The sequence below is a fragment of the Rhinoderma darwinii genome, chromosome 1, assembly GCF_050947455.1.
Source record: "Rhinoderma darwinii isolate aRhiDar2 chromosome 1, aRhiDar2.hap1, whole genome shotgun sequence".
NCBI lineage: Eukaryota > Metazoa > Chordata > Amphibia > Anura > Rhinodermatidae > Rhinoderma > Rhinoderma darwinii.
Window position 1 is genome coordinate 214,650,817 of NC_134687.1, and position 22,342 is coordinate 214,673,158.

The 22,342-nt window shown below is 40.1% G+C and overlaps 1 protein-coding gene across 3 annotated transcripts in view; it reads left to right on the plus strand.

Moving 5' to 3' along the window:
- The window catches only part of SLC20A2 (solute carrier family 20 member 2), a 100,559-nt gene extending 78,792 nt beyond the window's left edge, over positions 1–21,767 (plus strand). For all 3 annotated transcript variants that reach the window (XM_075861475.1, XM_075861459.1, XM_075861467.1), the window contains exons 5-11: positions 3,874–3,970; positions 6,263–6,382; positions 7,359–7,556; positions 11,733–12,324; positions 13,988–14,173; positions 19,389–19,473; positions 21,358–21,767. In XM_075861475.1, the coding sequence (XP_075717590.1) occupies positions 3,874–3,970; positions 6,263–6,382; positions 7,359–7,556; positions 11,733–12,324; positions 13,988–14,173; positions 19,389–19,473; positions 21,358–21,522 (1,443 nt within the window). In that variant the 3' untranslated portion in view covers positions 21,523–21,767. The remainder of the gene's footprint in view (positions 1–3,873; positions 3,971–6,262; positions 6,383–7,358; positions 7,557–11,732; positions 12,325–13,987; positions 14,174–19,388; positions 19,474–21,357) is intronic.
- Positions 21,768–22,342: the final 575 nt, after the last annotated feature.

Consider the following 22,342-nt stretch of genomic DNA (forward strand, 5'->3'; position numbering starts at 1 on the left):
GCCGATCAGCGGCTCATCACCGCTGATTTAGGCAATTAACCCCTTAAATATTGCGATCGCCGCATTTAGGGGTTTTGTAGCACGTCGGCAGCCCCTATGCAGTTGTGGGTGTTGCCGATGGTATCTGGAGGCCAGACAACGGCCTCTGGTTCTGCCAGACAACGGCCTCTGGTTCTGCCATGTATGGAAGCCTATGAGGACCATCCTGTGGCTGGTCCTCCTATACTTAGGCCTCATGCACACGACCGTAGCCGTGTGCACGGCCGTGATTTTCCAGTCGGACGGCCGCGGAGTCACCCGCGGGCCGCCTGCAAATCGTGGGCTGTGCACATGGCCGTGTGAGTTAATTTCTGAGCCTGGACCGCAAAACACAGCTGTAATCAGACCTGTTCGTTCTTTTTGCGCTCCAGGCTCCTGGGCCATGCACGGACCGTGGAAACCACGATTGTGTGCATGGGCCCTTTGAAATAAAGGTGGCTGTAATTCAACCGCAGATTTGCGGGTGAATTGAGTCCGCAAAAATACGTTCGTGTGCATGGGGCCTTATTGTCAGAATGACTGTAACGTCACACTGACAATTGGATTACATTACCTAGGTAGTGTAATGTATTCTAGCAGCGATCAGAGCTGCAGGTAAAAAAAAGTGTAAAAAAAAAAAAAAAAAAAAAAAGATGTCTTGCAAAAGTGTAAAAATAGAAGCTGTTTTTTTCCTATGTCTTTTATTATAGGAAAAAAATAAAACCGTCAAACAGTACATATATTTTTGTATCGCCGTCTTCGTAATGACCCAAACTCTAAAACTATAATATTTTTCCCGCACGATAAACACTGAAAAAAAAATAGACAAACTATGCCAGAACCACTGTTTATTTGGTCACCACCCCTCCCAAAATATACTATAAAAAGTTGCATGTACCCCAAAATAGTACCAATAAAAACTATAACCCGTCCCGCAAAGAACAAGCCCTTACACCGCTTTTTTTGACTGAAAAAGTTATGGCACTCAGAATAAAGTGTTTATAAAATATTTTTTTTTTTTTTTGTGTCAAGTGATGTTATTGTGCAAACGCTGCAAAACATAAGATAACGATATAAATGTGGTATCGCCGTAATCGTAGCGACCCGCAGAATAAAGTAAAATTGTTATTTATAGCGCATGATGAACGCCGTAAGAAATAAAGAATTGAAACCGCCTAATCACTTTTTTGGTCACCTTCGCTCTAAATGAAATGTAATAAAAAGTGATCAAGTTGTTGTATGTACCAAAAAATGGTACCAATAAAAACTACAGCTCAGCCCGCCAAAAATAAGCCCCCTCACCGCTCAATCGACCAAAAAATAAAGTTATGGCTCTCAGAATGTGTTGATACAAAAAACATTTTTTTTTTAACGTAGTAAAATATAAAAAAAAAAACATCAATTTGGTATCACCGTAATCGTATTGAGACACAAAATAAAGTTGTCTTTTTTTTTTTTTACTGCATGGTGAAAGCGGTAAAAATGAAACCCAAAAAACAATGGAGGAATCACAGGTTTGTTTTTTTCTAATTTCACCCCGCAAAAAATTTTTTCCCCGGTTTCTCAGTACATTATATGGTACAATAGAAACTACAACTCTTCCTGCAAAAAATAAGCCCTCACACCACTCTATTGATGGAAAAATAAAAAAGTTATTGCGTTTGGAAGACAGGGTGTGAAAAACTAAAATGGAAAAGCAAAAAAGGATCAGTCCTGCAAAGGTTAATTCATGTCTACTATCTCTAACAATTATTACCACATGTGGGGTATTGTCGTGCTTGGGAGAGATTGCGTTACAAATATTGGGGCGCTTTTTCTCCTTTATCCCTTTTTGAAAATGAAAAAATTCAACATTTTAGTAGACAAAAATGCTGATATTCATTTTCACAGCCTAATTCCACTAAATTCCGCAAAAAACTGTTAGGTCAAAATGCTAACTATACCCCTAGGAAAGTTCCTTGAGGGGTGTAGTTTCCGAAATGGGGTCACTTTTGGGGGGTTTCCACCGTTTTGGTTCCTCCAGTGCATTGCAAACGTGACACGGCACTGAAAACCAATCCAGCAAAAAATATGGTCTCCAAAATCCAAATGGCGCTCCTTCCCTGCTGTGGGTCCAAACAGCAGGTTCTTACCACATATGGGGTATTTCCATAATCGGCAGAAGATGCTTTACAAATGTTGTGGTGCATTTTCTTCTTTGTTCCGTGTAAGTATTACAAATTTGTATGTTTTTTTTCAGGAAAAAAAAGTACATAAAATAAATATAGCAATATACCTGTTGGGTCAAAATGATAACTATACCTCTAGATAAATTCCTTGAGGGTGTAGTTTCCAAAATGGGGTCACTTGTGGGGGGCTTCCACGGTTTTGGCACCACAAGAGCCCTTCAAACCTGACATGATGCCTAAAATATAATAAAAAAAAAAAGGCCCCAAAATCCTCTAGGTGCTTCTGAGCCCGGTGTTTTAGTCCATTAGCGCACTAGGGCCACATGTGGGATATTTTTTAAAACTGCAGAATCTGGGCAATAAATATTAAGTTGCGTTTCTCTGGTAAAACCTTCTGTTAGAGAAAAAAAAAATATTACAAATTAATGTCGGCAAAAAAAAAAATTATTTGTAAGTTTCCCCTCTACTTTGCTTTAATACTTGTGAAATGCCTAAAGGGTTAAGAAACTTTCTAAATGCTGTTTGGAATACTTTGAGGGGTGCAGTTTTTAAAATGGGATGATTTATTGGGGATTCTAATATAGAAGGCCCTCAAAACCACTTCAGAACTGAACTGGCCTCTGTAAAAATAGCCTTTTTGACATTTTCTTAAATGTTATAAATTGCTTCTAAAGTTCTAAACCTTGTAACGCCTTAGAATAATAAAAGAACGTTCAAAAAAACGATGCAGAGATGAAGTAGACCTATGGGAAATGGTAACTAGTGACTATTTTGTGTGGTATTACGATCTGTTGTACAAGCAGATCCATCTACATTTATTTAAAAAAATGCTCATTTTTGCACATTCTCTAAATTTTGGTGTTTCACTAATAAATATTGAATTTATCGGCCAAATTTTTCCACTAACGTAAAGTACAATGTGTCACGAGAAAACATTTATCAGTATCGCTTGGCTAGGTGAAAGCATTCCGAAGTTATTACCACATAAAGTGACACGTCAGATTTAAAAATAAAATCGGCTGTGCCTCCAGGCCAAAACAGGCTCAGTCCTGAAGGGGTTAAAGAGCACCTATCACTTCTCCTGACATGTCTATTTTAGTAAGTGCTTATCTTCAAAAAGAATAACCATTCTGGAACATCTTTTCTTAGGACTTGGAAGATTTATAAATAAGGGTGGATTCACTCATGGCAGATTTTGTAGCATAAGTTCATGTTCATCTGAATGTGGTTGTTTCTGCAGCAGGTGAATGGATTTCTGCAAGTTCCATTCAGATAATTCCAGCCGATTTTCAGTCGCAGATACTTTTGCACCAAAATCTTTCACTAGTGAGCTCGCCCTCCATATACAACTGGGTGTTACCATTCCCCTTGCCAAAGGGGTGTGTACCTTACACAGGGTCACTCAGGACATTGTCAGGCTGTGTGGGCGGGGGGGGGGGGGGCGACACACCCCCAACTGATAACAACCCGTTGTCAATGTATGCATACAATTCTAGGAGGAATTACCAGGCGTTCAAAATCTATTCTGTGTTCTAGTGCGCCAATTCATGTGGCCTGATTAAACGTAATTGCTAGATGATTGGATATGCGATATGGATCCCCTCCTGTTCCATTAGCTCGAATAATATTTACTTTGCCTGTCCTTGCTTCATTTAGTCACTAAGAGAATTATATTTTTATCTTGCAGGAGGATCCAGTTCCCAATGGACTGCGGGCACTCCCAATATTTTATGCTGCTACAGTAGGAATTAATGTATTTTCCATATTATACACAGGTGCCCCACGTAAGTAATAATTACACATTTAATCCATACTTTGCCATAAATGATCATAAAAAATTCTGCTTGGGTCAGTAAATGACGACTTTTGTATTTAGAAACTGTAAACTGCCATGAGATACTCCTACTTGTAGGACGTATCTGACTTTACAAATATTTAATCAGGACTTGTCAGCTGACCAGTATTAGTAAATACTAGCTTCGCTTCTTACAACTCTGCATTGTGCCGTTCCCCGGTTATTCCTCTTGGAGATGTAGGAATAAATTGACAACTGGGCATTGCCATTGCCAATAGGGCGACACCCTACCAGGTTAGACGGGTTCAATGCAGATTCGACAGTTCCAGATTCTGCAGGGACGACCTCTCCCTATTATAAAGGGAATGCTAGCAACCAGTTGTCCTTTTATTCCTACATTTCCAGGGGGATTATACGAGGATCTGCAAAATGATGAGTCATTATGTGTAAGTATTTACTAAAACAGAGTACTTTTGTTCTAGTAATAGCTACAACTCGTCTTTCAAAAACCAAGCCCCCGTACAGCTCAGTTGATGGTTGTGGTGTTTTTTGTTTTATTTTTTGTTTTTTATAAAGTTATGGCTCTTAGAATGTAGTGACTCAAAATTACATTATTTAAAATAAGTGTTATTACTTTGCAAAAGTAGTAAAAATCAGACTATACATATTCAATATTCTGTTATCATAACGACCTGCAGGATAAAGTAATTTACAGCGCATGTTGAACGCTGTTAAAAAAACAAAGGTAGAACTTAGCTTTTTGTGTTTGTTTTTTACACCCCCCCCCCCCCCAAAAAAAAAGGATTGATAAAAGATGTTAAATACATGATGTACCCTAAAATAGTGCAATTGACTAAAACCGCTCATCCTGCAACTAACAAGCCCTCATATGACTACTTTGATGGAAAAAAGTTATGGCTTTCAGAATGCGGAAATTAAAATTAAAGAGGCTCTGTCACCAGATTTTGCAACCCCTATCTGCTATTGCAGCAGATCGGCGCTGCAATGTAGATTACAGTAACGTTTTTATTTAAAAAAAACGAGCATTTTTGGCCAAGTTATGACCATTTTTGTAGTTATGCAAATGAGGCTTGCAAAAGTCCAAGTGGGTGTGTTTAAAAGTAAAAGTCCAAGTGGGCGTGTATTATGTGCGTACATCGGGGCGTTTTTAATACTTTTACTAGCTGGGCGCTGTGAAGAGAAGTAACATCCTCTTCTCTTCAGAACGCCCAGCTTGTGACAGTGCAGATCTGTGACGTCACTCACAGGTCCTGCATCGTGACGGCCACATCGGCACCAGAGGCTACAGTTGATTCTGCAGCAGCAACAGCGTTTGCAGGTAAGTCGATCTTACCTGCAAACGCTGATGCTGCGGCAGAATCAACTGTAGCCTCTGGTGCCGATGTGTCCGACACGATGCAGGACCTGTGAGTGACGTCACAGATCTGCACTGTCAGAAGCTGGGCGTTCTGAAGAGAAGTGGATGATACTTCTCATCAGAACGCCCAGCTAGTAAAAGTATTAAAAACGCCCCGATGTACACACATAATACACGCCCACTTGGACTTTTACTTTTAAACACACCCACTTGGACTTTTGCAAGCCTCATTTGCATAACTACAAAAATGGTCATAACTTGGCCAAAAATGCTCGTTTTTTAAAAATAAAAACGTTACTGTAATCTACATTGCAGCGCCTATCTGCTGCAATAGCAGATAGGGGCTGCAAAATCTGGTGACAGAGCCTCTTTAACAAAAACCCGCTGTGTCCGTATGGGATTAAACAATTTTATATAATTTTCTACATACTTTCCTTAAATTTTATATATAGGTTTTTGACTTTAAAATCTCTTGAGTAAATAATTTCGTCTGCTGTTAATAGACCTTATTCTTTCTCTCATATGTTGGTAACTGCTTCAGGTCAATAATCTTTGTCCGTTCCAGGGTCTAGCTCCACACATTCAGCAGAGCGTAGAAGCACTCGACTGCCTGTGTTTACTTTTTTCTTTGTCACGGCGACTGGGTTCTGTCTTGCCTTACCAAAGAAGATATGTTCAGTAAAGCATGCCTGATTAAAACAATCGGTGTTCATTATATGATAAACATTTTACTCACCTTTTCATAAAGCTATATAGAAGTACAGATAGTGTATCCACTTTTATGAATGTGTAACCAATGTTTATTGTTCTGACCTCGTGTAATGTATGAATAAAGCAAGCTGTGTTATTATATCAGTCTGATCTGTATCATTTGATATTTTGATTTCTTTTTTTTATCTTCAGTGCTAGGACTTCAGACCTTTCCTGTGTGGGCCACTGCGTTATTATCATTAGGCGTTGCCATTTTATTTGCTCTGTTAGTGTGGTTTTTTGTTTGCCCATGGATGAGAAAGAAAATAGCAAGTATGTTTTTTGTTTTTACAAAAACGATTCATAATATTGTTTCTGTATGAAAATGTATGACAGATCTGCCGACGGAGGCTCAAAATGGAGCACCAAATGGGAGTGTGACGGGAGCCTAAGCTCTCAATGAGTATGGAGTATGATTTTTGTTTTATGAGTTGCTGACCTGTCTGTATTTATTTAGAAAGAAAGCCTAGAAGATGCAATTATATTTGCACTTTCTAGAAGAATTAGCAATATCTTAACCAAGAGACCAGTCCTGGGAGTGAGTTTGTGCATCTCGTGATGCTTGGCACAATCTATGGTGAATTTAAATTATGTATATACGTACAGTATGAGCTCCCAGCTATGCAGCTGCTATTTGCCACCAGAGAAATGCAGGCTCATGGCTAGTCCATCTCCCAGCATGGCTGGTGCATGTATGATTGACCTAGCTACATAGCGCATCTATATTGGTGACAATTACTGGCACCATTCCTGCTTTTTAGGCTATAGTCACACGCGGCAGTCACTGCAGAAATTTCCATACATCTGTATGGGATTGTTTCTGCTGCATGGATTCCGATGAATGAAACAGCTGCAGAACTTTCTGCAACAAATCTGCTACTTGTGAACTTAACGAATGTGGTTTTTAATAATGAGCACTACTTGATGTGGACAGGTAATTTTTAGAGGTTGCCTTTTGCTGGAAAAATTCTTAACTATTATCATTGGACAATTTCAATTTTGATATACCATTCTTGAGGAAATTTTGAATGTCTTATCAAAGTTTGGTCGTTTTACAGTCCGTTACTGTACCGGTGTTGTGTGTCTATTTTTGTATTCAAGAGATTTGGATTAATTTTAGATGTGATACATGTGTAGCATGCTTTATTACAAGTTGGTGAAGTCTAAACCTTTAAAGACCATGTTTTATAATTCTAGTAATACGTGGAAGTTGCTGCGAGATTAATGATGTCATACTTTGTTTATGTAGGTCGATTAAAGAAAGAAGCAATGTTGCGAATCTCGGAGGAAAGCCTTGATAAAATTCAAGACGAAGAGCCTGCTGTCTTCAAAGAGTTGCCTGGTGCAAAGGGGAATGATGAAAGTGTGGTGCCTCTTACTAGTGCTTCCACTGAAGCGGCTATTGGATCGGAGTCAGTAGCAAATGGAACCACAAGGGTACCATATAGTATGTCTTAATACTATTTTATTTCTGCTTATCGATCATTACTATCTTTCTAAAAACAGAAAAATTGCAGTGTGGTAGCGGTGTTTAGCATTTTTGCACTGCAACTAAGATCATGCCATTTTAAGCCGAAACCATCTATTTTGGCGGGACCGGCTGACCATATGTGTATAGTGGCGTCCCTACTGTTCCATGATGGAAAATGTGGGAGGAGAGACTGGTCAGGCATGTTAAAGAGGCTCTGTCACCAGATTTTGCAACCCCTATCTGCTATTGCAGCAGATAGGCGCTGCAATGTAGATTACAGTAACGTTTTTATTTTTAAAAAACGAGCATTTTTGGCCAAGTTATGACCATTTTTGTATTTATGCAAATGAGGCTTGCTAAAGTACAACTGGGCGTGTTTAAAGTAAAAGTCCAACTGGGCGTGTATTATGTGCGTACATCGGGGCGTTTTTACTTCTTTTACTAGCTGGGCGTTGTGTATAGAAGTATCATCCACTTCTCTTCAGAACGCCCAGCTTCTGGCAGTGCACAGACACACAGCGTGTTCTCGAGAGATCACGCTGTGACGTCACTCACAGGTCCTGCATCATGTCGGACGAGCGAGGACACATCGGCACCAGAGGCTACAAATGATTCTGCAGCAGCATCAGCAGGTAAGTAGCTACATCGACTTACCTGCTAACGCTGATGCTGCTGCAGAATCAACTGTAGCCTCTGGTGCCGATGTGTCCTCGCTCGTCTGACACGATGCAGGACCTGGGGAAGTGACGTCACAGCGTGATCTGCCAGAAGCTGGGCGTTCTGAAGAGAAGTGGATGATACTTCTCGTCAGAACGCCCAGCTAGTAAAAGAAGTAAAAACGCCCCGATGTACGCACATAATACACACCCACTTGGACTTTTGCAAGCCTCATTTGCATAACTACAAAAATGGTCATAACTTGGCCAAAAATGCTCGTTTTTTAAAAATAAAAAAGTTACTGTAATCTACATTGCAGCGCCGATCTGCTGCAATAGCAGATAGGGGTTGCAAAATCTGGTGACAGAGCCTCTTTAAACTTCAACATGCTCAATCCTTTTGTTCATTATTAGATAGGCTGCTGCCAAAGGATTCTGGCATTGGCTTTTTCCCTTCTGCCTATTGAAAACGTGACCGAGCGTGCGTGTGGGTGAGTTGGGCGGGATAGCTATTAGCCGTCATCAGAACGATCATTTTGTTATCTAAAGTGTATGGCCATGTAGTTAGGAATGTGTAGAAAATGCTGCAGGCTGACAGTGAAGGCAAATCTATATATTCAGCTTACATTATCGTTCATTTCTAGGTTTAGTGTTCCTATAAAATGAAAACCAGTCAAAGCTTTATAAAATGTTAATTGACTATACAGCAAACTGTACATATAGAGAGGGAGGTCCGTTAGTAGCCTTCTTAAGGGCGCTAGGCCACAACCAAAGCGTTCCCAAAGAAAACCAAAAAGGATATGCACAATAAGGGTATGTTCACACAGCCTATTTTCTGACGGTTTTCGGGCCGAAAATCTTTAGCAGAACACCTCCAAATATCTGCCCGTTGATTTCAATGGGAAAAACGACGTTCTGTTCCGATGGGCCGTTTTTTTACACGGCCGTTTTGGAAAACGGTCGCATAAAAAAACGGCCGGTGAAAAAGAAGTGCAGGTCACTTCTTGGGACAATTTTGGAGCCGTTTTTCATTGACTCTATTGAAAAAAGCTCCAAGCCCGTAAAAAAACGCAGGGAAAATCGCGAGTGGCTTAAAAAAAAGTCTGAAAATTAGGAGATATTTTCCCTTGAAAACCGCTCCATATTTTCAGATGTTTGTGTGTGAACATACCCTAAGATTGTTTACGCTATATGCCTAGGTTCCCCTACTTTGTGTAGGCGACAGTCACTTTTAGGGCCTGTTCACATCAGCGTTCGCTTTCCGTCCCGGGGTTCCGTCTGAAGTTTGTCGTGGAACCCCGTAACAGAAAGTCAAACGGAAACCACAGCTTCCGTTTGCATCACCATTGATATTAATGGTGACGGAAACACTGCTAATGGTTTCAGTTTGTCACCGTTCCGGCAGGTTTCCGTTTTTCCGACGGTATCAATAGCGCAGTCGACAGCACAATAGTTTTTGTGAAAAAAAAGCAGACACTTTGCGGAACGGAAACAAACTGAAACCAACAAACTGAATCATTACCATTGAAATCAATGGTTAGGGCCTGTTCACATCAGCGATTGCTTTCCGTTCCGGGGGTCCGTCGCAGGTTTCCGTCCGGTGAACCCCGCAACGGAAAGTCAGACTGAAACCACAGCTTCCGTTTCCGTCACCATTGATATCAATGGTGACGAAAACATTGCTATTGGTTTCCGTTCATCACCATTCTGGCAGGTTTCCGTTTTAACGACTGAATCAATAGCGCAGTCGACTCCGCTATTGATTCCGTTGTTAAAACGGAAACCTGCCGGAATGGTGACGAACGGAAACCATTAGCAAAGTTTCCGTCACCATTGATATCAATGGTGACGGAAACGGAAGCTGTGGTTTCAGTCTGACTTTCCGTTGCGGGGTTCACCCGACGGAAACCTGCGACGGAACCCCGGAACGGAAAGCCAATGCTGATGTGAACAGGCCCTTATCCGTAAATGCAGTTTACTGTTCTAGAAGAGCTGTGATTAGTTGCCCCTCTTGTGTCATTATTAAGAGTCTGGGTGGCTAGCCAGGTGGAAAAGGCTGTGCACGGGATGAGCTACTTTATTTTGACAGCTCATACCTCCATGATGGAACCATTATGGGAGTTGCAGAATACAATGTACTGCTTAACTTATACATTCCTGCCTACCCCTCACCAATATCTCTGTCCAGTTTGTATAGTCTCCTTGTGTGTGTGTCCATGTTTTTTGTAGCTTTGTAAGTGTAGAAGTTCACCTGGTATATCATTACATTTTATCAGCTAATATGCCTTTCCACGTTTACTATATTCCCCTTCGTTCTTTCCATTGATTTTAGTACTGGCACCAGCAAGTGCATCTTCTTGGAAGTAGTTTCTTTTGTTGTCGCCCTCTCTAATATAATCATTTGTACGTAAAATAACATTAAAGGGGTTGTCCACTACTGCACAGCTGATCACCTATCCACCGGATAGGTCATCAGTATATCATCGGTGCAGGTCAGACACCTTTACCTTGCACCGCTAAGCCTCTCCGGGAACCGGATGTTATGACCCATTATGCTATGTACTGAACCGGAAGCAGTTGGCTCCGTACATAGTATACCGGCCGTACTGCAGAACTGCAGCTCTGCTCCTGTTCACTTGAATGGGAGCAGAGCTGCAGTACGGCAGCTCGACGCTATTCAGTGGCCGGAGCAATCTGCTTCCGACATTTACGTCCGGTGCTCTGAGGCAGCCCAGCCGGTGTGGCTTAACAGTGCGGGGTCCGGGTATCGTGATCATGATACAGATGATGTACTGATGACCTATCCGGTGGATAGGTCATCAGTTGTAGTAGTGGACAACCCCTTTAAGTGTATAATGAAGTTATTCAATCTAACTTGTGTTTACCTTTTATAATATTTCAAGATTTGTTCTGGCTTTCAGTGAATGACATTTCGTGTTTACATTCCGAGGCTATAAACCCATCCTAACCTAATTCTGTTTACACAGTAGCAGGTTGTTACAGTGCAAGAGTGTATGCAAGAGCAATCAACGCAGGACAGTGTAGAAGTTTTTGGTGCGGTGTTAAAGGTCACAGAGGATTGCTTAGACTGTTGCATTGTAACACATTCCGCTGCGTGTAGCAGGAATTGGTCAGGACGGCCTCTGAATTGAAAGATTTTTGCTTATATTTACGGTCAAGAAATGCAGATCTTGAAAATTGCAACAAATGGAAAAATAAAGAATATTAGTTGCAAAAGTTTACTTATTGACAGATTTGAAACCCGTGTGGAAAAACTTGTGCAATGTCTGTAGGGACACGCAGATTTACTATTTAAAAACAATGGGAGGGGGATTTCTGTGCGGGTGTTTGAATGAACATACCCAAATAATGATCAACCTTCTACATTGAGAGAAAACACATGTCCTAATTGGGGCTGTATGCAAACCAAATGTAAAATTCGTTATACATGAGACTACGCTTTCGTGCATTATCATTTTTTATCTTTTTTTTTCAGCAAGAGCTGCTTCAATGACCAATGGCTCAGTTAGATCTCCAATTTCTAATGGTACATTTAGTTTTGAAGGCCATAACATAAAAAGTGATGTTCATGTGTATCATACAGTACACAAGGACTCGGGGCTGTACAAGGACTTGTTACACAAAATACATTTAGATAGAGTGACTGATGATCGCCCTGCACATGAAAACAACTACAGAGTGCTGAGGCGCAACAACAGCTACACCTGCTATACGGCTGCTATTTGTGGCATGCCTGTACATTCAACGTTTAAAGCATCTGACACCATAACTCCAGAGGACAGTGAAAAGTTAGTTGGGGATACGGTGTCTTACTCAAAAAAACGTATACGCTACGACAGCTACTCCAGCTACTGCAATGCTGTAGCGGAAGCAGAAATTGAGGCAGATGAAGGTGGCATAGAGATGAAGCTTGCTACAGAGCTAGCTGAACCAAATCCCCCTCAGGATGACTCTTTGGAAGAAGACAAAGAAGATAAAGACAAGTCCGATGTCCATTTACTGTTCCACTTCCTGCAGATTCTGACTGCCTGCTTTGGATCATTTGCTCATGGAGGAAATGATGTCAGGTGAGAGATCCTTTATTGTCAAGTAGCATCGTCTATGTATTTCTTCTACACACGTTGTGCCTAGAGCTGTGTAGTAGGCTTTATTTCAATTCATGTTAACACTTAATGTCGCCAACCTTTTATGGAAGTTTTCTGATTTATAATTAATATAAAGGTTGTTTTTTTTCAATGCATGATACATTGACCGACCCCAAAAGAACGTAGATTACAGGGTAGCTTATGTGTGTTGGATGCCACTGAGGCTGGTGAAAGACCCCATATGTTCAATGGGTTGAAACACTGCTGTTTTGCTTCTGTTACGTTAAATGATTAAATAACACTTTTTGGATACTATTGGAGATGCGTGCTCTTGTCCGAACACTGGTGGAAGTATTGTAGTTGATCGTCTGGGGTTCACCCGATATATGACGGGACACCTTCCCATATACCAGGACTCCTATTTTCTTAGTCATCCATCAGAGCCTTTGGTTAACGGATATATTGGAAGATTTGCATGGCATATACGTCAATCACACACAGGCCTAAAAACGTGATGTGAACGGTTTTCTACAGTAGATCTGTGTAGTTAAATCAGGACAGAAGAGATTTGTGCCGCTGCGGTAGTTGGCTTACCAGATTTTCAAGACCTCTTTATCTACCTCTCTATCTGTGTGAGTTTTAAAGAGGTTGTCTCACGACAGACATTTATGGCATATCCACAGGATATGCTGTAAACGTCTAATAGATGTAGGACCCACATCGATCTCAAGAAGGGGTACTGCCGACCTCATTTCTGCCTGGTGAGGGAGGCTGCTGCGATCAGGCAGTAAAGGTGATAGTTTCTGGAAACATTAGTAGTGAATTGGAGTTGTGGAAAAAGCATAGCACAGCAAGTTCGGCGGTTTTCAGAACCTGACTACCTATACTGCCTGGACGGACCAGGCAGGAGCTGATTTGGGGGACCCCATTATTGAGATATGGCATATTCACAGGACCACGTCTGGGACCCTAAGACAACTCCTTTAAATATGTGTGGGTGTTCCGCCTCTTGGTATAAATAAATTACTGCAAACACTCCTGAAATTAGTAAATTTAAAGTTTTTTCAAAAGCTGCAAAGCTGTTTATTATACATTGATTAGGCTTTACTTATATACAACAGGAGACCCCCTTTAATACAGTACAAATTGGCCCAGATGTACTAAGACTGGCGTTTAATACTCATAACAAATTAGTAGTATTTTGGGCTGTCCGTGCATCGGAAAGACACATTTCTAGATTTCCGCTGTAATTTATGCCACTTTGGTGTAAATTCGCTCCGGGTGCGGGCATTCCTGCCCCTTTAGCTAAACTACACCCACTTTTTTTAATGTGCCGGGCACGGTGTGACATTGTCAAATTTTTGCTCAAGTGTGCATCTAAATTGGCTAGTTCTTTAGCCAGGGTACTGGTGTACAGCCTGTAAAAAAAATTCATAACATTGTGCACTATAACGGTTACTCCTGCTGAGGGCTGCACAGAACAGACTGGGTATATGTTCCGTACAGAAATCATACATATAATATTATAAGGACAGCCTAGTTTGCTGGTAGTTTCTCTTAGTTTTGGTCTCATCTGCTTTTGCAGTATTTTTATCTCGTGTCAATCTGGATTATTCTACAATAATTTTTTTTCCCCCTCCTGCAGCAATGCCATTGGACCTCTAGTTGCCCTGTGGTTGATTTACCAGCAAGGAGGAGTAATGCAAGAAGCTTCAACACCAGTGTGGTTGCTTTTGTATGGAGGAGTGGGTATCTGTGCTGGCCTTTGGGTATGGGGTCGACGAGTTATCCAGACGATGGGCAAAGACCTTACTCCAATAACACCATCCAGGTAATGTAGTTAAGTATTCTTAGGGCTCATTCAGACGAACGTGAATAACGTCCGTGTGCTGCACATGGAAATCACGTGCAGCACATGGACCCATTGATTTCAATGAGACGTTCACACGTGCAGGAGTTTTCACGCAGCGAGAGTCCGTTGTGTGAAACTTACCATGTCCTATATGGGTGCGTTTTCACGCACCTACAGGCCCATTGAAGTCAATGGGCGCGTGAAAAGCATGCACCGCACACTGATGCACATCCATGTGTGGTGCGTGATTTGCGCACCAATTCAATTGAAAATAATTTAAAAAAGGATGTGCTTTGCGAGTGCGTAAATAAAGCATGCCACTGGCAAGCACACTGATGCATAAGGCAACGTACACGGACCAGATTCACGCACGTGAATCTGATACGCTTGTGTGATTGTAGCCTTAAATGGAAAGGATAGTACCAAGCCCTTTTGCAATTCTAGTTTTCAGGTTTTGTTTAAAAAATAAATAACGATGTTCAGTTACAGGTTGGGCCTCATTCACATCTAGCCTTCGTCGCAGATCTGGCCAAGATTAACGGAAACAATAGCGCAGCATGCTGCGCTATTCCCGGTAAAGCCACGGACACCCTGACAAAGTCTACAGAACCCATTAAAGTCACTGGGCTCTGTCGGCCGCAGGTGGTGCAGTGGAACCGTTGCTTCTGGTTTTCCCTTGTTCCGCTCCTCAGACTGAGCAGAACAGAAACCCACAACGCATGTTTGAACATAGCACTACAAGATATCACCGTTCTTGCATTAAGAAAAATTGTCGGGTTATAGCTTTTTGTAAATCCTAAATGCAAAATGTGCTCTATACTTGTCAATGTTTTCTCCGATCTCTAACCGCTTGTTTATTTTTAGCTGTACATTAACGTGGTTTTCCCACAATGAACATTTATAGTAGATTAGTTAGATCCACAAAACTGTTGGGCTCTGATTCCCAGTTCTCAACTCTTTTTCTCTCGTGTACAATTCAATGAAGAGAAACCTTGCGCAAGGCCAACTCTGCCAGGAAAGGGAACATGATCTCCCTGTCCCTAGTATTGGTGGGGGTTTTACAGCGGTTAGCCCTACGCTGACATTTATGCCATATTTAATTCATGCTCATTGCATTAAACCCCTTTAAAGCGTTACTCAACTAATTTTCATTTTTGATTTTTTTTAAATGTAACGAATACTGCTGCAGCATTTGGTGAGAGATGACCTGGTGTGACTGTTGCCAAACTTCTATTCCCTGCTGTGCTAGCCGCACAGGGACAAACTGTCCGCTGACTCATCTGTTTGGTTGATATGGATCTCTGCCTAACAACTAAAGTTTTTTTCAGTGGGGTGATCAGGATACATGTCCCTAGCAACCAGAACCGGTCTCACATTAGTCAAATCTTTAGTTCAAGACAGAATGGCTTGGCAGGACTAGACATTTCTCTGATTTCATACTGCCAAATTAAGCATTATACTTCAAGATATAGGGATTTTCAAGAATGTCATTCACGTACTGCACAGATTTAAAGGAGTGGTGCGGAAAGCTAAATCCATAGCATGCTCAACCCACTGCAGATTTCTTGAGAGAACTTTCTTTCATTCACTGATTTGAATGCGGTAGAATGCTGCCTTATTGAAACTTCAAGCACTAGTGGCAGTTCCCATACCAGCATAGCTGCCATAACACAATATTGTATCACCATGATAAGGCAATATTTACACTATTGTAGTATTTTGGCCTTGTCCAGGCAGTCCTTTGCCCTCTAAAATAGCCATTTCTCAAAAGAACGTCAATGTGCAAATTAGTTTGTGATTGTAACTACGAGCAAATAAAAAGAACGTATACAACCGTAGAATAAACAAGTCTTACAGGACAATGGGTCAAAGGTTAGGTGGTTCCTGAGTATGGCATACCACCTCCAGTGTGTCAAAGGGATAGAAACTCCAAAATACATGCACAAAACAGGAGAACACAGAGTCATAGACTATCAATAATATGAAAATAGAAAAATGCAATCTTTATTAGTACGCAATACAGAATTACACAGTTAAAAATTGTAGGGGATCTAATATGACATTGGACTGTATAGGAGCCACTGAAGTCCAGTGTGGTATTTGCTCACAGAAGAAGGGATTAGTCTTTTTTGGGGGGCATGTACCTAGTGTTGAGCTACAGCATATTACTTTCATGATGTATATCACTTACCTTTCTTGTCTTCCCGATTTACCCACCAATTTTCCTGGGGGTGCGCATGCGCGGTGAATCGATTTGCGAAGTCTTCGCTCCTGGCTGTCTCTTGGATACTCTGCGCCTGCTCCGTTCCCTTGTGACGCATCGTGAGAGCGGCGCATGCGTAATGTCGTTAAATCACGCATATGCGCCGCTGACCCGGGCTATGATTGGGTCAGCGATACCACATGCCTTTACACCGCTTCCTGTTTATAGTTTCATCTGAACACACGGCTATCACCCCTTGATAAAGCTACATGCGAAACACGCGTCAGGGCGCTTCTTTGAGCCATTCGGACCATATTCTCATTCATGGGTAAGGCACTTGGCCTCTGATTTCCTGATGGGACTTTTTGCTGTACACTTTCTTTTGGGGATTGATTTACTAATCCGGGCTGTTCTAGTTATATGTAACCCTGATCTCCATTTTACACTATACATAATACTACTACTTTTCTTTCTTGTATTAGCATTCCATGTATCGTGTTCTTGATGTATCTCACATACATTAAGGTACAGTGTATTTTTTTTGTTGTTCATTCCCTTTGCAACAGCAAATAGAGTACTCTCCAGATAGATGCATTGCACCTTTGTATTACAAATTCTGGATCATTCTCTTTTCACGCACTAGTCTCATAATACCCTTTATTCCACACTGCTCTACAGTGGCTCCTATACAGTCCAATGTCATATTGGATCCTCTACAATTTAACGGTGTAATTCTGTATTGTGTACTAAAAAAGATTGCATTTTTCTATTTTCATATTATTGATAGTCTGACTATTTGTGTTCTCCTGTTTTGTGCATATACAACAGTAGGTTGCAATAGGGTAAAAAAAACTATTATGATGCAAATTGGAATAGTTTTGTATACATGTTTTGTACATATTCATTTTTGTTTACATTTGGGCATATATTACAGATTAGAGAATATCCTGACAGGAATAAATATATATGGCGCATATACTAGTCCTTCTCAATGAATTAGAATATAAGCAAAAAGTTCATATTTCAGTAATTCAATTCAAAACGTGAAACTCGTGTATTATATAGATTCATCTATTTCCAGCATTTTTTTCTTTTAATGTTGATGATTATGGCTAACTGTTAATGAACACCCAAAATTTAGTCTCTCAGAAAATTAGAATATTGGGTAAAAGTTCAAGATTGTAGACTTATGGGGTCACACTCTAATCAGCTGATCAACACACAGCACCTGCAAAGGTTTCCTAAGGCTTTAAAAGGTCTGGTCTGTTGCTCAGTGGTCCAAAGTCCTGTTGTCAGATGAAAGTAAATTTAGAATTTCATTTGGAAATCTCGGTCCCAGAGTCTGGAGGAAGAGTGGAGAGGCATCAATCCAAGTTGCTTGCGGTCCAGTGTGAAGTTTCCACAGTCAGTAATGGTTTGGGGAGCCATGTCATCTGCTGCTGTTGGTCCACTGTGTTATATCAAGTCCAGGGTCAACGTAGCCATCTAGCAGGAAATTTTCGAGCACGTCATTCTTACCTCAGCTGACAAGCTTTATGGAAATGCTGATTTCATTTTCCAGCAGGACTTGGCACCTGCCCACACTGCCAAAAGTACCAATACCTGGTTTAATAACCGCAGTATCACTGCGCTTGATTGGCCAGCAAACTCGCCTGACCTAAACCCCATAGAGAATCCATGAGGTATTGTCAAGAGGAAGATGAGACACCAGACCCAACAATGCTTACGAGCTGAAGGCCGCTATCAAAGCAACCTGGGCTTCCATAACACCTCAGCAGTGCCACAGACTGATCACCTCCATGCCACGCCGCATTGATGCAGTAATTCATGCAAAAGGAGCCCCGACCAAGTATTGAGGGCATATACTGTACATACTTATCAGTAGGCCAACATTTCGGTATTAAAAATCATTTTTGAAATTAGGCTTATATAATATTCTAATTTTCTGAGATGCTAAATTTTGGGTTTTCGTTAACTGTTCGCCATAATCCACATTAAAATAAAAATTGCTGGAAATAGATTACTCTGTGTGTAATGAATCTATATAATAGGAGTTTCACTTTTTGACTTGAATTCCTGAAATAACTACCTTTTGATGATATTCTAATTTATTGAGAAGGACTATTATATTAGCAGCTTCTTTTCTAAGTGTTACTTGTATAAACTTTATAGTTTTAGATTTAGTGATTTTAAATCTCTGGTACAGTGTTACTTCTGATATGAGGTTAGGTTTGCCTATGGTGAATTTTTGGTTATTGCGTAGCAATTCCGTAATCCAGATCTCCCTTGGGTTCTTAAAAGGTGAGCTTTAGAAAAATAATTGGGTCTATAAAGCATATATTTGAACAGTCGTTTAAGAGATTTTTTTTATTTTTTTTTGAGGTACAGCTTCTATGTATCCTGGATACATAAAAGCTGTATCTTGCGCTCAAACCCGAATCTGTCAGGTCAGCGGGACTTAGATGTGATCGATAACAGCGGGATCCTGCGTGTCAGACTCACAGGACCCGCTGTCACTGAAGCAGTCAGTCCCTCTGACCTGACCGACTTGGGTTTGAGCGCAAGATACAGCTGCTCTGTGTAGAGTATATATAGAAGCTGTATCTCAAATGAAAAAAAAAAAATAAAAAACAATTACAAAATTGTATCAATTCCTCTAATAAGTTTTTTATTTAAAAAACAATAAGTGCCCAAAGGTTTACATTGCTGATTTTACTTTTTTAGAGTAGTTTTAATATATTTAGCACAAATGACTACTGAGGTGAGAGATTCCTTGACTTATTTGTCACACATTTTGTTTTTATTGTAATTTGGAAAGCATAATGTTTCTCAGTCCTATTTTACGTGAAGCATATGATTGCATGCGGTCTGCTGTTCACTGAAATAGGCATTGAAGGCTATTACGGTAAGAATATTTGTGTTGCCCTGCTACAATGGGTGACCGTAATGCAAACAAAATGTGACTTAAGTGTTTTCTTATGCTTCCTGCAGTGGATTCACTATTGAGTTGGCTTCGGCGTTCACAGTTGTGGTAGCTTCCAATATTGGACTTCCTATCAGTACCACACACTGCAAGGTATGCCCTTTGCATGTGACTGCAGCTGGGGTAGTTAAAACTATCCATTTGCTTTACTTTTGGTTCAGATCAATGTTTACTGGCACAGGGGATGTGTTATACAACAATGTCTGTTCTATTAAAGTCATGCTTACTACTACTACATGTGGGAAGTTATTGTGCCCTTATTACGTTAGGAGAACTGTGAGTTCTGAGAAGCTTGTCATCCACTTTATTTTCTTTTTATATGGTTCGTATTGGTCATGACATTGTTTATAGTATATAAAATATGCCTGCCTTATCCTATTCCAACAGGTTTGTGTAATACTTGGAATTATCTCTAGGGATAGGTCCACTTGTGCCACTAAATATTGATCTAATGCAGGTCACTCACAGAACCTCATTCTTTCCCGTCATCTGCCATCCACTCTCCTCTATTTATGCATTGCATGTGGTTGTTCTGCAAGTATCTTTCACCCTTCAAACTGTCTTGTTTGTTTTTATTTATTTTTTCCCCACAGTGGATTTTGCATTGAAGTAATGTGTGGGCTAACTGTACTATTGGCCTCTAATGTTGGTATACCCATAAGCTCCACTCATTGCAAGGTATTGGGTTTGCAGTGGTAAAATAGAAAATTTGTCTATGTGCCACAATCAGAATATGATGCAATAGGCTAATCGTGTTTGACTTCAGTTTTATTACATTTGTATTGCTTGCTCGCTAAATCTGTAATTGAATATTTAGCATATCTATCACACTGCATTAAAGTGACCATCACACGGAAGTATAGGATGCCAAATTTACCATTTCGCTAAATTATTCAATCACCTGTGAAAAAGGGCTTGTATCATTGCTGCTTCGTAAATTCCACAAAAAAAAACCAATGAAAGTAACCATCTACAGTAATGCACAGAATGGCTCCTGAATTTCTTTCCTTTTGGCAAACAACTGAGAAGTTGAATAGAGTACAAAGCTTTAGGATCACGTTAATTGCATTTATTTGCTCTGTACTGTACATAGTATTTTGCTAGATGATGTCAAATTAAAGGGTTTTCTTACCCTTCGGGAAAGCCCCTAGTTTGACATGGGTATGATTAAAAATAATAAACTGTGACTTAGTACTTTTTCAAATCCCGCAATTCTGTGGTCCCCTGACAGTCTTTGATTACTTTGCCACAGCTATGGCTTGTCGTACTCAACATGTCACCCCGCAGCAGTGAGTGTGGTTTTTATAGCCATATTCATGTTGTCCTGGAGTTTTCTAGAAGGTCTGAAACCCCTTTTTAAATTTCCCTTGAATCCTAAATTAGCAAATCAATAAATATAAATATATATATTTATTTATTTATTTTTTCTCAGTTCTGATTCCTAGAGACACAGTAGCTGTGCTTGTGTAAACATGTTGGAGATCCAGATTTACGTTCCTTAGCATTTTTATTACACATCCGTCTTCACAAAACAGTGTAAATTACTGAAGTCAAAACGATCAAATGATTAGTTCTCCTCAGAGCGCTATATTGATGCTTCAAATTGGTCACTAATCCATTCCATAACTGCTTCTCTTTCTTTCCATTATTAATATCTAACAAACGTATGCTTGGTCTTAGGACACCTCTTTTAGTTGTCACCACTGCCCTCAATTTCCCATGAAATCATTAGTCTAATAGACTCTGAATATCACTTTTTCAGAATTTGATTTTCATTTGCATACCCATTGGTATTAAAGCTGTAGTGAAAAAGCTCAGTTCTTTAATATTTCTTTTTCAATAAATAGTTATAATTTGTTGTACTACCAACATTTAACTTAGATGTTTATCTGTTACATATTTTTTTATGTGATTTATTCTAAGTTTTTGTTCTTTTTTTTTTTCCTCTCCACATCCTATGTCCTATAAAAACATAAGGTTGGATCGGTGGTGTCAGTGGGCTGGATCCGCTCACGGAAAGCTGTGGACTGGCGTTTGTTTAGGAACATCTTCCTGGCCTGGTTTGTGACGGTGCCTGTGGCGGGTCTTTTTAGTGCAGGAGTAATGGCCATCTTTCAGTACGGCATCCTACCCTTTGTCTGATCATGTAACCTCTGACTACTAAGGGATAAATCCTATATAGATATGGAGACCACACAAAGCTACAGCAATATTACAGGTCGCTCGCTTCACCAAGAATATGGAAAATAACAAGCCCTTCTACTTATCAACGCATCATCGTCTTGATGTAATAATTTTGCTGTATATAATGTATGTCAAATTAGTGATTTGGTGAGATGTGGCTCATGACTTATATTTAAATAAATATATATATATATTAGATTACACTACCAGAGCATTATAATTTGGGATGGGAATAATTGCATAGCCTTTTATATCTAGATAAAAGCTGTACATAATGTATTTTTGTGAGGTTGCTTTTTTTCTTTTTTTTGTTTTTTTTTAAATCCAAAAATAGTATGGATTATCAAAGATGCTCACGTCGCCTTGAGCTATAGATAGTTGAGATATTGAGATATATATATTAAGCGAGGTACGGAATAATTAATTATACATTTTGTAAAGATACGTGGGGCTATGATAGAATCTAAAGAAGACTGGAACAAATATACAAAAGATTTAGCATAATTATTTTATGAAGTTCAAACCCAATAGTGATTTGTATGTATTAGAATTTTACATTTGTAAGTACAGTAGCATATTTTCATCGGCTCATTTCCCTTTCCACGTGTTTAATAAGTACGTGTAGTAGAGTACCAAAGAAGGTAGGATGTTCCTGGCAAGTGTACGAGTCTAGTCACATTTTTGTGTGTCAATGCTTCAACAATCTGCTACTTGTCCAAGCCTTTCGAATCGATCACATTTCGTGCTGTAATGAAGCCAGATGAGTATGTGTGGAATA